Source organism: Crocodylus porosus, unplaced genomic scaffold (genome assembly GCF_001723895.1).
Source record: "Crocodylus porosus isolate Cpor-Errol unplaced genomic scaffold, CroPor_comp1, whole genome shotgun sequence".
Lineage (NCBI taxonomy): Eukaryota > Metazoa > Chordata > Crocodylia > Crocodylidae > Crocodylus > Crocodylus porosus.
The window spans coordinates 26,150,957-26,166,423 of NW_017728914.1; the positions used below are offsets into that span (position 1 = coordinate 26,150,957).

General features: G+C 46.1%; 1 protein-coding gene across 1 annotated transcript in view; it reads right to left on the minus strand.

Moving 5' to 3' along the window:
* Nucleotides 1-12,784: 12,784 nt before the first annotated feature.
* PDLIM4 (PDZ and LIM domain 4) overlaps nucleotides 12,785-15,467 on the minus strand; it is an 88,198-nt gene continuing 85,515 nt past the window's right edge. Inside the window, exons 6-7 of the mRNA XM_019535044.1 lie at nucleotides 14,954-15,074; nucleotides 12,785-14,330 (exon numbers count right to left, since the gene is read on the minus strand). Of these exons, the coding sequence (XP_019390589.1) occupies nucleotides 14,126-14,330; nucleotides 14,954-15,074 (326 nt within the window). The 3' untranslated portion in view covers nucleotides 12,785-14,125. The remainder of the gene's footprint in view (nucleotides 14,331-14,953; nucleotides 15,075-15,467) is intronic.

Consider the following 15,467-nt stretch of genomic DNA (forward strand, 5'->3'; position numbering starts at 1 on the left):
CTGGGGCACACTACCGTGTCATGTAGAGGCCCCAGCGCCGGTGCAGGTGCGCCTTAACACACACACAGTCACATGTCACAAGTTTTGCTGTCAGCAGCTTGAGATGCAGTTTCCCAGAAACCCCTGCACTGATCTCCTTGAAACTTGGCAGGCTTTGTGGCCTCAGCAGGGGCTACCATGCCTGCTGTTTTCACCCCACTGTGCTTTCACACTTACAAGTGACGTGAGTTTTGCTGTCAAGACTTTGATGTGCAGTTTCTCAGAAACCCCTACACCTATCTCCTTGAAACTTGACAGACTTCATGCCCTTAAAAAGGGCTCCTAGCTCTGCTACTTGCATCCAAATCTGCCAAAAAATGACAAACTTATAGGCAGTTTTGTGCTTCCGCATTATAGCCTATGGGTGAAACATGGGAACAGTGTCAAAACAGTGAAACAGTTTTGACGAAACGAAGAGGAACAGTGCTTTTGAAATGAAATGAAACTTGAAATGAAACACTGTCCCATCAAAATGGTGAAATGGTGAAACAGAAGTCAAAACAAAATGGTACTGTTTCACACAGCCCTAGTTTTTACCGATTTGGGCAAATGATTGTTGTTTGTTTGAAGGTACAAGTTCCCTGTGTTTCTGGAAATCAGGGCATCTGAGGCACTTCTGAAATTTTGCCTTAACAATTGTGATTTGCTTTCCCTATTTATACACACCACAAAATTTGGCCTTTAAGGTGATTTAATGCCCTTTTGCACCACTTTAATGGTGCAGCTGTTTACACATGCTGGTGGTGTAACGCGTGTTAAATGACTTCGGGATTCAAGAAAATAAAACATGTCTGAGGCATTTTAGTTTGCTACCTTACAGCCTGGCTGAGCTGCGCAGGGGCCCAGTGCTTCCTTCAGTGGCTGTGGCACCCCTCAGGACCACCCAGGCCAGACGCCTGAGGGTGGGTGCCTCCTGCGGGACACTGCTGCTGCCCTGGACGGAAGCACTGGTCCCCATGCCCCGCAGCGCAGGCACCATTTGGCCCGCTGGCAGCGTGCCCTCTCCTGCCCGCTGCCGGAGAGGCAGGTAAGGATTGGGCCCAACCCTCGTCATGGGGATTTACTTCACCCTAAATTGATGCAGTGTTTTTGAAAACCCACTGCTTCAGTTTCGGGAGAATTAAACTGACGTAAACCCCGGTGGCGTGTACGAATGGCTGGTAGTAACTTTCTGAACCTCCACGGTCAGGATTGACATTTTGTGGCCCAGATTGCTCGTCGGAGATGAACGTGCCATCCTGTCTGTCCTTAAAAACAATGAGGACGAAATGCCCTTCACTTCTCCACGCTAGTACCACGGAGCGGAGGCATAACAATCCTTTTCTGTGCCATGGGTGGGTAGCGGTGGTCAAGCAGGAGCAGGGTCAACTGCAGCTACGGCAGCTTTTCCTGTACTCCCTCAAATCGTTGTGCCCCAGTCACCTCCCCCAAGTTAGACACAGAGGGAAAGAATTAAGTAAACCCCTCCCAACCTCCACAATTCAAAAATATTAATTATAAATACCCTTCTTTCTGAAGCTTGCTTTCAGCTGTGTGCTTGCATTTCTTTTATGGCTTCCAGAGTGGAAACTGGCAGATAGGGAAGTACTGAACAGAATAATGAAATCCTCTGTGTCATGCTTGCGTTTCAGGTTTAAATTTAGAACATGTTATCATAGCAGTTTGGTTTGGGATATACGATGTGCTCCAGTGACTGAGAAAAAGACGGTGACTTCATGCTTTATGAGAAACATTTTTACAGATGTGGCTTAAGGAAAATATTCTTCAGGAAAACCAACCACATCTGCAGATAGTATGCTCATTATGTCACTAAAGCTACGCCTGTACTCCTAGCCTTTAAGTACAGTTGAGGCCACTCTCTCCTAAAGAATGGAGTGAAGCAGATCAATATAAGATCTGTGCGCTGGAATATTGATTCTCTAATTTAAGTTATGGTTTGTGTAGAACATGAAGGAAACAACCTCCTAATTGAGTATGTCCAATACTAAAGGAGCTGTTGAAAGTCAGCAGCGGTCAGAATTAGCATTGTAGAGCACGCAATACCCCCAGCACATAGCTAAAAAAAGAAAAAAGTGAAAGATATCCTAAACCTGAGGTTTCTCAAAGTTGCCAGGGGATTTAGCAGCATGATTATCATTGCAGTTCCTGGGGGTTTTGCATGTAAATCCTCTAAGATGCTCTGAAAATCCCTCTGCCTCAACATAAAAAGAATACACACAGAGGGCCCTGATTTAGATCCTGTTAAAGTCAAAGAGAGTGCTAACATGAGCTTCATGGAAAAGTGGATCAGGCTGAAAACCGATGTCAATGGGGAGGAGGGCAAAACCTTGCGGCCCTCACCGGGTGTGCCGCGTGGAATGGTGCATTCAGCTGGGTACGTGGGAGCCTGGGGCAATGACCTTTCCTGGCCTCTTCTTATCCAAGTCTCAGAGGGAGACAGCTCCATCCCAGCACCGTAGGGCTCAGTTGTTCCGCTGACCCATGGATTACAGTGCACCCACAACTCACGATGCTGTCACAAACCTGAGGAGGAAAGATTTGTTTGTTTAGCTCCTCCTTCTCCAAATTCCCGAGAATCTCACATTGCCTTTTTCCTTAAAGTGAATTTCATGCATTTAAAGAAACAGATGGAAGCTTGAAAATGCGACCCAAGAACCTGAAAAGCTCAAAAAGAAAAAGAAAATCGAGAGAGAGAGAGAGAGAGAGAGAGAGAGAAAGAGAGAGAGAGAGAGAAAGAACTGAACATTTATTACCTTTATGAAATCTCTTGATTAGCATGTTCTAACCTGTGATTTTTAAGTGTGTGGATTGCCCTGCTGAGTGACTTCTGTACATTTGTCCCGTCAGGGAGATGGAGGTGAGCACATCACACCTGCTCTTCCCTCCCTATACCGGCTGGCATGGTGCCTGCAGGATCAGGGCCTAATCAATAAAGAACAGAAGAAAACAGGAGGAAGAGGATGATGATTGTGGCTAGTTTACTTTGCAGGCCGCCCGTCCTGTCTGCTCCCTGCGCTCTCACCACAGACCGTCTGGAAGGCCCAAATGCTTGTTTTGGTCATGCTTCAACGAGAGGAACGTGGAGAAAAAGCAAGAGCTAGTCAACACCATTTGGCCCTTTCAAGAGTGCTTGTTGGTTTTTTGGAGAAGGAATAAATGCTGAAAGCCAGGCATTGGTACAGAGCGTATACTTCATCTGCAGCAGAGAAAGGAGAACTGGAATCAAGCACACAGGGCCTGACTTGACCTGTACTCCCGTACCTCTATGGGAGCGAGAGAGACCTCTCAGGTGGCACAACAGAGAAGCTGGCACTGGCATAGGAGGATCATGCCTCCGAAGCCAATGTGACCCTGACTAAGTTCAAGCAGCCCAGAGGTTGTTCTTCAGCCTAAAATGGCCAGTGCACAGAGTACTCCAACCACTCCCCCTTCTGCCTCCACATCTGGATGCAGGGCCCAGGGGTGCCTTGGAGGAAGCAGTACGGGGGGTGCGTAGAGGAACCTGGCCTGGGAAAGCTGCACAAATAGAAATCAGCCTTAATAGAAAGGCAAATCAGGCCCTCTATCCTCAGAAATTAATTCTGCATAGATGGAGAGTGGTCACTGCTTCCACTAAATTTCACAAAAGTGGGGGGAGCTCAACACTTCTAAATCGGGATCTACTGCTATGCCCTGTGCCCGAGATTTGGGGTGCTAATGGGTCCCAGGTCTCCAGACAGGGCACAAGACTGAAGCATGAGGCGAGACTCCATAGCTTTCTGTCACTTTGACTTCTGAACTTTGGGGCAGCCTCACAGACTCCAGCCACTGCAAGGCAGTTTCCCTAGATTCACATTGGTACACCTGAATCATGAGTTCAGCCATGGGCTTTTAAAAATACATATATAATTAAAACATTTACAGTACTTTTTTTACCTGGTATTTTACATAAGTGTAATAACAGGGGTGGGAATGAAGCAACTTTCCAAGCATCTTCCTCTGTGCGCACCAACACATCCTCACTTGTTTTGAGTCGGGCACCACAGCAAACACCAACGCACACGTGAGCAGCGAAGGACGACTTGGGCACTGTATAAAGGCAGGACATGCGATGCAGGAGCAGCAGCTGGGCTGCATTTGCCAGCTTCAAATGGTGGTGTAAGGGGCAAGGCATCATGGGAGGAACAGTAACGTTTGGCACGATGACAGTTCTGGACCATAATCAGCCTTTCATAAAGGCCTGGAAAGGGTGCAGGGGGGCAGTCGCTGATGCTGCTCTTACCTTTGCTGGAGCCATTTTAGCCCTGATGGCAGCCTTGAACCGGAGTGGTGTTAAAGCCACCGTTGTCTGCCCATTCAGGGCAGCACTCTGGAGACGCAACACAGAAATCTGGCCTTGAGCATGGCATTTCCCTCCAGTGTCCTTGTTGTATCCTGCCTTGGAAGCCAGCCCACTTCCCCCAGACATAAATGATGAAGAACACAAACAGCCAACAGGAGTTGGCCGGGTGACAGCCCGACAGTGCTAGGGTCAAGCTCAAAACAAAATTCAGCCCATTTTATCAGATCCTCCTATGAGTGAAAAGTCACTGGGATAATTGAACCTTGTATCAGGGTGTAGCCAAGAGGTGGTAGGGGGTGGGGAAGAGGTGGAAAGACCTCCATTGTAGAGCTTACCTTGGCATCTTGAGAAGAAATGGACATCCTCCCAGAAGAAAAAAAACTACTGTGGGAGTTACCGTCATAGTAACAGTTCACCAAAGGTACCCGATTTCCTTCAAAAGTTCACAAGGCACATCAATTTTCTTTTAAATAAAACAGTGAGGTAGACCTGTTGCCAGGGTGCCGGTGTAAAGCAAGCTGGACCTCCTCTACAGCTGTGAACTCTCTTGCTTGTGCCAGGCTTAGCAGTCGATCCCAGTAGGGCAAAAATGGCAATAGGCCAATCTTCCAGACCCAACGTTAATTGTAATGAGATGAGAAATTTGGCATGAGACAACAATTAACAGCTGAGGAAGACAGGGATTCATTATGTGATATTGGCAGAAATTAGGTCCAAATGGGCTTAAAAAATGTTTCAAGGGAAGTTTTCTGTGGAGAAGTTGGTTTGTTTGTTCATTCATTTTATACTAGTTACTGAAGTAGGACAAATTTTATTTCTAAATTTCCTTCAGCTGTGGCCCACCCACTGGTCCTTGGCCATGAGCTGCTGGGGAACATGGGAACAGGCTGGGTTTAGCAAGCTTTGCTTGTGAAAGCTCTGGGTGCACCTGTGTTCAAAGCAGCACTCAGGCTCTACAAACCAACTGAGGAGTCAAGTACAAGTCACAGAATAAAGCTGAACCAAACCATCTTGTACAGCCTCCCAGAAACAGAGGCTATTTCAGCATCGGGTCCATCCGGCCCTCAGGGCTCGTCTTCATGGGGAAATAGCCCAGAACAGCCGTTCCAAAGGCGTTCCCAGCTCTTGCTCTGCATTGCAATCATTAGTTTTAGTCCACTTTGCAAGTGGATTAATCTAAACCATACAAAGGCATGCTTAGGGCTCATCTACATAGAGACCTGCACGAACTAATGTTAACAAGGATTAGTGACACTGCATTAAACCCCTGTGCGGACACTCCCATTCAGGCTTCAATGTTGCTGGGTGGGCCTTCAAATTGCTGCACCATAGGGTGCAGACAGAAGTGACAATTTCTGATCTGGCCACAGAAAGCAGTCTATAGACGTGATCAAACACAAGTGTATGCCTGCAGACCACTTAAAAAATGGCTGATTGGGAGAAAATTGCATGACGGTTCAGATGAAGACATTTCAAAACATCATCTTCTGTAACTTGTGTCTGCGCTGCCTCCCAGATAGTTGCTGTTTTCAGAATGGGAGGGGGGAAAGGGAGCGGAGGGAGTTTGGTCTGGGGTTTTTTCAACCCTTGCTGGAAGGTGAGGCAGGTGTATTGGAGCCTCCTTCTACTCCCGTTGTGGGTGGGCTCTAATTCACCCACCTCACCCTCCAGAGCTTGCTGGGGAATGAGCTCCTCCCCCTCCCTTTCCCCTCTCCCATTCTGAAAACAGTGTGAGCTGGCAGGAAGGAAGGGCCATTGCTAGGGGAAAACCAGCTGCAGGCTGCAGCCAGCAACTAGTCCCCTCTCCCCTGGAGCAAACAGCGAACTTCTGTTTGGTCTGGGGGATTGTTGTACTTCAGAACAATTCCTGCAAAGCGTTTTCAGTTCAGTGGGGAGTTACACTTCTGTCTGTGCCCTTGGTTGTAACACATACAGGGGTCAGCAACCCCTGGCACAGGTGCCAAGCATGGCGTGCAGGGCCATTTTGCTCGGCGTACCACCGTCAGCCCGGGATCTAAGCAGCTGCTGCCAGCCATGGAGTCCAGGCTGCTTCCAGCAGATGGCTGGGAGTCTGCAAGCCCTGCTGGAAGCAGGCTGGGCTCCGTGGGCTGGCTGCAGCTGGGAGGCTGCAAACAGCCGCTCCGGGCTCCGGCATGTCGGCACTCTCGCACCTTTCAAGGTAGACATTGTGGGTTTTTTGGCATTCCGGCCAAAAACCATTGCCTACCCCTGACAAAGCATGAAGAATGGCTTGGTCTTTCTTGCTGGGACTTACATGGTATTGGGTTGTGATGCTGTGTGATGTGGAAATCTGTGCAGTAGGGTCTCGGTTAAGACCATTAGTTCATGCTGCGCAAGCCTCCAAGCAGCTGTCCAAGGATCACTGTGGGGCTTAACACCAGCTGAAAGACTTAAGGACAAAAACCCTTTATAGTATATACATGCAGCCCAAGAGCTCCTTGACTGCCAAACCTAAAAGACATCAATCCCTTTGCTTGCCTGCTATTCCATGCCAGTAGTTCAATGCGTAATCACCTGATCTCATGTGTTTTTGTTAGGTGTGAACAAAAGGCAAGAGCCATCTTGGGACAGCTGCAGCTCAGAGTGACAGTGGATGCATCTACACGTTCATTAATACACTGTAGTTACTGTGTATTAAGTTTAGTACCGGATTAACCAAGTACTAAATCTATGCGCAGTAACTCACGCTACCGTGCAGTAGCACTGGTGTACAGGTTTTTAGTGATGCTTACCGCACAGCAGCCCACGGTGCAGTAGTGGCGTATTAGCATGATTTTTGCCTGGCATGCTACTGCACAGTGATATTAGGCTACTGCACAATAAGCATCTCATGGAGACGTGCCCTGTTTGCAGGGATGCTGTAGGTTAGAACAATATGGCCTTCATGCCAGACAATTTTGCAGGTCATGGGGCCAAGGGGATAAGCAGCAATTCTCAACTATTTCCTTTTCCACCTCTAGCTTTCCAAGAGACTCAATAACAATTCTAGTTCTGAGTATAGGATAGGTCACATCTGGACCCAAATTACTGTGGTCTGAGAGTAAACAGTATCAGCTGCTTACTGTGTTAATTTACTGCCAATAAATGAATATCCATTTGCACTAAGAATCCAGGAGACTGCATCTTGTTACTAATGGTTTTGTGAGCAGTTTTCCAAGACAAAATGATTTTTGTTATATTGTTTATCTTTCCATTTTAAATAGTTTTGTCCTTTTTAAATCCCATTAATAAAGAGCAGAGCAAGAATGCAAGGTTAGCAGCGTCTGCATATTTTTAACTTCATATTGTATGCTGTTCTCAGAAATAAAACCCTCTGTTATCTGTACTATAAACACAAGAGGCAGACTCGTCTGTAAGTGACTCATGTAGGGATGAGACGGGACCTTAACAAAGCCACACAGGACAGAACGTGTGAATGTTCTGTCCTTATTGAAACAGATCTGGTACAAAGGGCACGGCCCTGCAGGATTCATTCCTAAAAGCTGATAATAGGGGGAACACATTCAGCCTTCTTAATTGGACTATACCTTGGGCCTGGAGGAAATGGATTCCTTTTGCAGGGATCACGGCCATGCTTTCTTACCAGGCAGGCAAAGCAATGAGAGCTCCTTCATAGGATGAGCAACAAAAACTAGGTGCGTATACATTCAAACAAAATTAATTCCACTGTGTATACAACACAATTTGCTCCGTATAGCAGGACTTGGACCCCACTGTGAAAATAAGGCTGCCATAAATCGAGATGATTTCCCAAAGGCAATACGGATAGACTGAGAATGCATTCTTTTTAATGTTTATGAAATGGCCAATCTGGTATCCACCTGCATCTTGATATTGTGGGAACATCAGTGTGCGTATGATGTATACATACCAGTGGGAGAATAGGCCCTGCTGTTGAAACTGTGGCCAAAATATAATTAAACGGGAGACAGGAAACCAACAATACAACTTTACTTTGTATTCAAACAAACTGCATTTGCCAAACGCGTTACAGAGTTAAATAATTGAGTTAACAGACACTGACAGTGTTTGCAAGGCTTGTTTCTGCCCCAGCCTGGTGAGGCAGGTAAAACAGCATGCTGATTTTAGTAATTTGTTACAAGACAAATAATGTAAATGAAATGGAATGAGTCCAGGAACCAATTTGCCACAGGATATTATTTTGCGAGGTGGCTCTGTTTCAAGCAGCTCAGGGGGATTGAATGAGTTGATTACTCATAAGAAAAAGGAGCCAGGAGACAAGTGTGTGGAAAAAATGATTTGTGGAAGCCTACTTTCAACTGAAGAGCGAGGTGCATCACAGTCCCCCAGCTCTGAGCTCACCAGCGTTATTTAGCAGCTGGATTAGGCTATGGAGGATCCTGCACCTAAGTGATTTATATGTTCCATACACCAGGGCAATGAAACAATGTATGAATTTCTAAGGTGCGCCTCATGTTCGGGTTGCAACACATCTGAAGGTCACACTGAACAGCTGCGGTGTGAAAAACAGCCTTACACATGAAGCTGAACAGGAGACACAAAGGTACTGAGAAGTGATAGATGGCCAAACCTAGCAAGCGTGTAATTCTTGCAACATTAAATTAGAAAAAGCTGGTGAGGCCAGGCCCATAGAGCATGGCCTCCTGTCCAGCTCTGTTTCAATCCAGTCTTGTTTGCTTGTAAAGCCTTGATGCTTGGCTCTCAGTGATGATGCTTCCGGCAGATTGCCAGGTAAGCATAAGATCCATGCCTGTTGCGTGCTGGCTAGCATCCTTTGTTGCTACAAATTGTCGAGTAATGAGAAAATGGGTAATGACCTGGAGAGGATGTTCGACTTTATGAATAAGAAATCTCTGTGGGAACCAGAAGGCTGTCATGTGACCAGCTGGAGCCACACGTTATCTAATGGGTACATACACTTTTGTCTGGTACCAGATGCTGTTACGCTGTGCCTTCCAGATCCTTGCAATGGACGGAAATGACTTTTCATTGTTCTCGCTCTGTTTTTTCATAAAGAGGACACTACAGCTTCTCTGTCATCTTCTGTTTCAGGGTACAGATACACAAATTACGGTGAGCTAAAATCTGAAGCTAGAGGTGACAATCTATGCCAGTCTGAAATCAGGCAGAAGTTAAGGCAGGGGGCTTCAAAGACTAACTCCTTCAAAGGCACGGGCTTTTGTAGGCAACAACCTACTCCACATCAGATACCTCCCATGTGCCTGCTGCTCTGTGGTAACTGTCCACGGGCCCGTTCTTACAGTGGGATAAGAGAGAGCTAACCTGTAGAAGCTTAGCCATGTTCCACAGAGGTAAGCAGGCCAGTGTTAGCCTACACTTACTGTGGGGTAAGAGCAAGTGTTGCATGGGGAGTCCTTACTGCCTTTTTAACTTTCTGTAATTTATTCCTTTATTCCTATGCATTTCACGGTCATGAATGAAATCTGCTTCACAACACCCTTAGGAGGAAGTCTCATCCTTGTTTTATGGACAGAGACATGGAAGCAGAAAGAGGTTATTTGCCCAATCTCCCATGGAAGCCAATGCCATGTTGGGAAGAGAAGCCATACCCCTTGACTTCTGCCCCCTTGCTGTCTATGACCTTTCATATGAGCAAGCAGGCATGACCTTTAAGTTAGAGCAATAAAAGTTAGAGGAGATGAGCCATAACTAATATATATAATTGTCGGGATCACCAAGCTCAGAGGGTAGTAATCAATGGCTTCAGTTGGCAGCTGGTATCAAATAGCGTGCCCCAGGGTTCAGTCCTGGGCCTGGTTTTATTCAATATCTCCATCAATGACCTGGAAGATGGGATGCGGTGCACCCTCAACAGGTCTACAGGTGACACCAAGCTGGAGGGAGCAGTAGATACACTGGAAGGTAGAGCTAGAATTCAGAGCCATAGACAAATTGGAGGATTAGAGCAAAAAAAATCTCATCAGGTCCAATGAGGACAAGTGCAAAGTCCTGCACTAAGGATGGAACAATCTCACACACTGGTACAGGCTGGGGACTAACAGGCTAAGCAGAGCTCTGCAGAAAAGGACTTGGGGGTTACAGGGGACAATCAGATGAATATGAGCCAACAGTGCACCCATCTTGCAAAAAAGGCTAAAGGCATACTGAGCTGCATTAGTAGGAGTGTTGCTAGCAGAGTGGGGGAAATGATTCTTCCTCTCAATTTGGCACTGTTAAAGCCACACCTGGAGTCCTGTGTCTAGTTTTGGGCAGAAAGGATGTAGACAAATTGGAGAGAATCCAGCAAAGGGCAATGAAAATGGCTAGGGGGCTGGGGGACGTGACTTAAGAAGGACAGGCTGAGCGAACTGGCCTTATTTAGTTTGGAGAAGAGAAGACTGAGGGGGATTTAATAACAGATTTCAACTACCTGAAGAGGGGTTTGAAGGAGGATGGAGCTAGACTGTTCTCAGTGGTGGCAGATGACAGAAGAAGGACCAGTGGTCTCAGGTTGCAGCAAGGGAAGTTTAGGTTAGATATTAGGAAAAAAACCCTCTCACCAGGAGGGTAGTAAAGCACTGGACAGGTCACACAGAGAGGTGGTAGAATCTCCATTCTTGCAGGTTTTAAGACTTGGCTAGATAGAGCCCTGGCTAGGACGATATATTTGGGGATGGTCCTGCTCTGAACAGGGGGTTGGACTAGATGACCTCCTGAGGTCCCTTCTAACTCATTTTCTATGATTCTATGAAAGAAACTGCAAAAGGGCCCAATAGTTAACACTAAGGTGCTTGTCTGTATGAAAAGCAAATCTACTTTACAACCTCAGAATTAGGTAAGACAGGAGCCCACTTCATAAAATTCCTTGTAACCAATTAAGTTTGGCCCAGTAACATACAAGGCTAATAAAAAAAGTCCAAGTGAATGTTAATGACAATTGCAAAATAATACATTCCCAGTAGTGACCTCAAACACAGGGCAATAATATTTTATACTTGAATACTGCTAACCCCCTAATCATTTACAGTTGTCCAAAGTATTTATGCTTAAATGGTTCAAACCATTAACCAAGTCTAATGATATGCAAGGGAAAAAAAGAGACTCAATTGTGTGACAGCCTTTGAGCATTAGCTGCACTTTAATAATTAGAAGCCCTTATCACTGGAGGGAATTGTGATACATTATTGTTAGCTGGAATGTGCACAGCAGGCCCTTCTCCTGCAGAGAAATGCCTTGCCCTGTTGCCAAAAGAGTTAGGCATGCACACAAAGAGAAGTGGCAACCCTACATTTACTAAATACTGAGCTCTTCAATGCAGCTGTTCTCTGGATTCATGATTTTCCAGCACAAGCTTGTGATAAACCCTGCCAGCTCGACAAGGACATTCAGTACTGAAAAATCCTAAACCCTAGGGCTGCAACATTAGCAGTTTCCATTATATTCTTTTGCCATTTGCTCTTCCCAGCATAAATCGACCTACCAAAAATGGGACACTGAGCAATCCTGTTCTCTGAAGCTGAGAGCTTCAAATGTAATAGCAAATCTGATATTTTGAAGCCCTTTCTGTGAGCTGCAGCACCTGGCAGAAGACTCTTTCAGTAGGTGACTTCCATGCCCAGCACTGGTCTCAATATTTGTGCCCTTTTTTTCCCCCGCTTTCCTCAGACTCTTTCCATGCAAAACCAGCATGGGAAAGAGCAGCTGCCCCGATGTCCTATCAATATTCTTTTCAGTCTGCAGAGAAGGGGCAACTATAATGCAAGTGGGAAACATTTCTTCTTTCACAATACAGCTTGCCCAGGTACATGAGGTGGGGAAAGGAGGTGACTGTGGTTCAGTAGAAATAGTTCCAAGCAGTGATATCTTTTTCAGAGGTTTTGCTGTGCATCCTTTTCTAGAGAGTGAGCAAAGGACATCTGCTCCTAAAGCCATCTCATCAGCTTGCACTGAAGGCTTTCCTTGGGGTCAGATGGACCGCCGCGGGCGAGTTCCTGCTTCCCTCACAGTTCCTGTTTGCTGCTTTTTAAGCAGCAGGAAGAAACCAGCTCTCTGAACAGGGCACAGGAACTGTAGCAGTGTGCACTTTAACCCTGACTTTGACACAAATAGGTGATGTTTTTTTCCGTTCTGTTTTTAGCCTGTTTGTACAGTTCAAATCCTCACTAAGCAGCCTGTCTCCGGGTGACTACACTGGGAGGGAAGGGGACACAGAGGCACCACTTTCCCATGGCGGGCACTATAGCACTGTCTGGAGTGCAACGTCACAACTGCGGCTAGAACACAGTAACAGCATTTGCCTCCTGCCTCTTCTCATGGGCGATCAGTAGCTGGGAGGTGAACTTCATACAGGAAAACAGTGTCTACGCTGCTTAGTTTTACTGAACTGGTAACAAAAGGCACAGGGGGTGATGTATAATTCTAAAGATAGCTAAAACTATAACCAAAGCTAGATCAGGTCCATCATGGACAATGCAGGAATAACTGTAATGGAGGGAGAACAGAGAGATCAGAAACATGAGCACCAAAAACAGTTTAGGACTAAGCCAGGTGGCCCCAGTACTATTTTAATGCTGCTGTTTCCACAGGGCATCTATACACATGCTCCGGGTTGGAGGGAGGTGCGCTTTAATTAGAACAGTGCTTAGAGCTGCTCTAATTAAAGTGCCCACAGTATCACATGCATTCAGTGCCCCACTCCTCAAAATGGTGGTGGGGGCATTTTAACTAACGCTCATTCAATGCTGAATATAGGGAACGCTGGATACACATGGCAAGGAGGCTGTTGGAGCACACTAATTAGCACACTCCAGAAGACTTGCAGCAGACTTGATTAATCGAGTTTGCTCTGATGTGTGCTAATTATGAGTCAGAGCACAGGTCTGTCACATGTATAGGTATGCACAGTGCCCTAGGGCAGGGATGTCCAGCACTGGCCCATGGGCTGCACATGGCTCAGGGGGGCCTCTAGCTTGCTCTACTGTGGCTCCAGACACTTAGAAGTTGGGCAGCCCTAGGGGATGTGGAGTCAGAGAGTGCCGGATGACAGAGGGTACTAGGAGCAGAGCTATAATGAAACCAAAAATAGAAGGAAAAAACCACACTATGGGTTGTAGGTGCCAAGTGTGAAGGTTAATTCTCTTTGATAAACTCAGAGGAGGCTTGCAGACCTCGAGTAAGGCTATGCGATTTAAATGTGAATTTCCCTGTTGTTACTATTTTAAATATCTTTTTTCCTTGGCACAGTCACCTCTATGTGAGATCAGATTTAGCTTAGAGACTCTTTCACTCCATCGTCAATGCTACATTGCAGTTATTGTACTTAGTTTCCACATGGCTTCAATCTTTTATCACTCTGAAAGCTGCAGCGGCATGTATTACTGAAAGGTATGAAATGAAAGCAATGCAATAAAAGTCTGTTTTTTTTCTTAAAGTGCCTTATTTCCTTTTGCGCTTTTTAAAATGTTTTCCTTACATTTTAAAATGAAGAGAGGGGGAAAAAAAAAGAATACTGGTTTTATATGAAACAAAGTAGAAAATTAATCAATATTTACACAGATCTTGGACAAGGCTATGGCAGGAACTAAAAACCCCAAAGCAGAGTGTCAAAAGGAAGGAAAAAACCTGCTCATACACTTTCAACACCATCCCTTGGAGATCCCTAGTGTAAACCGTTTTATCTATAAAAAGGCATTTTACTGAGACTCCAGTCATCGGAGTTGATTACAGCCATATTTTAAAACTAGCGCCGTGCGTGTGGGTGGGCGAGCCACCTTTTAACCTCTCCAGGAATAGAGTATGGGTTTAGACAAGTTCAACTTTAGCATTTGGATAAACAGCTACCACGTCATAGCCTTCTGGGGGCTTAACCCTTTCCTTCGCATGTGTTTCGCAGTACAGCTGCTCCTCAATGAAGAAATACCCCCTATGCTTCAGGTTTAGGCCACAGTCATCGCACATGAAGCATTCTGGGTGGTAGAGCTTGTCCCGGGCTTTGACGATCGTCCCTCTGTGGAAAGCAGGAGAAAGAAGGCTAAAAACCAAGCTCTGTGTCACAGCAGCAGCAAGCGTGTGCCCCGCGGAAAAAGAAAATGTGGAAATAAAGGGCTTTGTGAGACGTCTACAATCTTTCGCATTGTGGCTTTGAGAGACGTCTACAATTTTGTCCATCTCCCTGGTCTCCACGATACTGTCTTTGCTCCCTTTGCTAGCCATCTAAGGTCTTTCCCTCTAGTCAACCCTCTAGTCATATAATGGCTTACTTCAGCACATGCTTTAGCCCTTATACTTCCCACTTCCAAAATGCCTGGTGGCTTCCTCACTTCTTGCCTAGATCTCCCCACGGTTTCCTTCTTCCTGCACACCACTCCTGCAACACCTTTCCCATGCCAGGGTGGCTATCTGGCACCACGTCCCTCAAAAATTCATGCCTTGTGTAATGCCTTATTCCTGTTTTGGCTCTTACGTCCAGGCACTGGTTGGCAAAAAAGACCAGTCAGCCTCTGCCATGAATTTTAGCATATGCACTTCTATTAGGTGAATGGAGCAGTTAAATGCCTGTGGACAGCTAACAGCTTTGCTCTATTCCACGGTATTACAGAACTTGAACACTGTCACCCAGCATGTACTTACACAATCCCGTTTCCACATCGGGTGCACTCGGGAAGCATTTGCAATCCAGACATGGCACCGCCAAGTTTTGATACTGGCGATTTGATGTTTCGAGGGCCAGCCAGCCTGTTGTGTTTTTCACCTACCAAAAGTTTTGAAAAGATACAGGTTGAAAGCTGTCCCCTTCTAAAAAAGTCAGGCGATTATGTTTCTTCCTGGGAAAACATGCTATCTCGAAAGGGCAGCAACAATTATTTCTTGCCATTTGCTAATAAGAGAACAATAAAGAAAGTAGAGGAGCCAATTAGACCGTAACAAGCTGAGTGTTGACCTTCACAGAAAAGTGACTGGCCTCACACAAATCCTTTGATCGTCACGAGGAAGCCAGGACGGAGCCTCTGGGGCTGGCACTGAACTGCTCAGAGGGATAGCAATGAAACAAATGGAGCCCAACCATTAATTCATCCTGATCTAAACATGCACCATCAAGGATGGGCTGAGCCCTCTCATCCAGGATCTGGGGGAACGTCTGTTC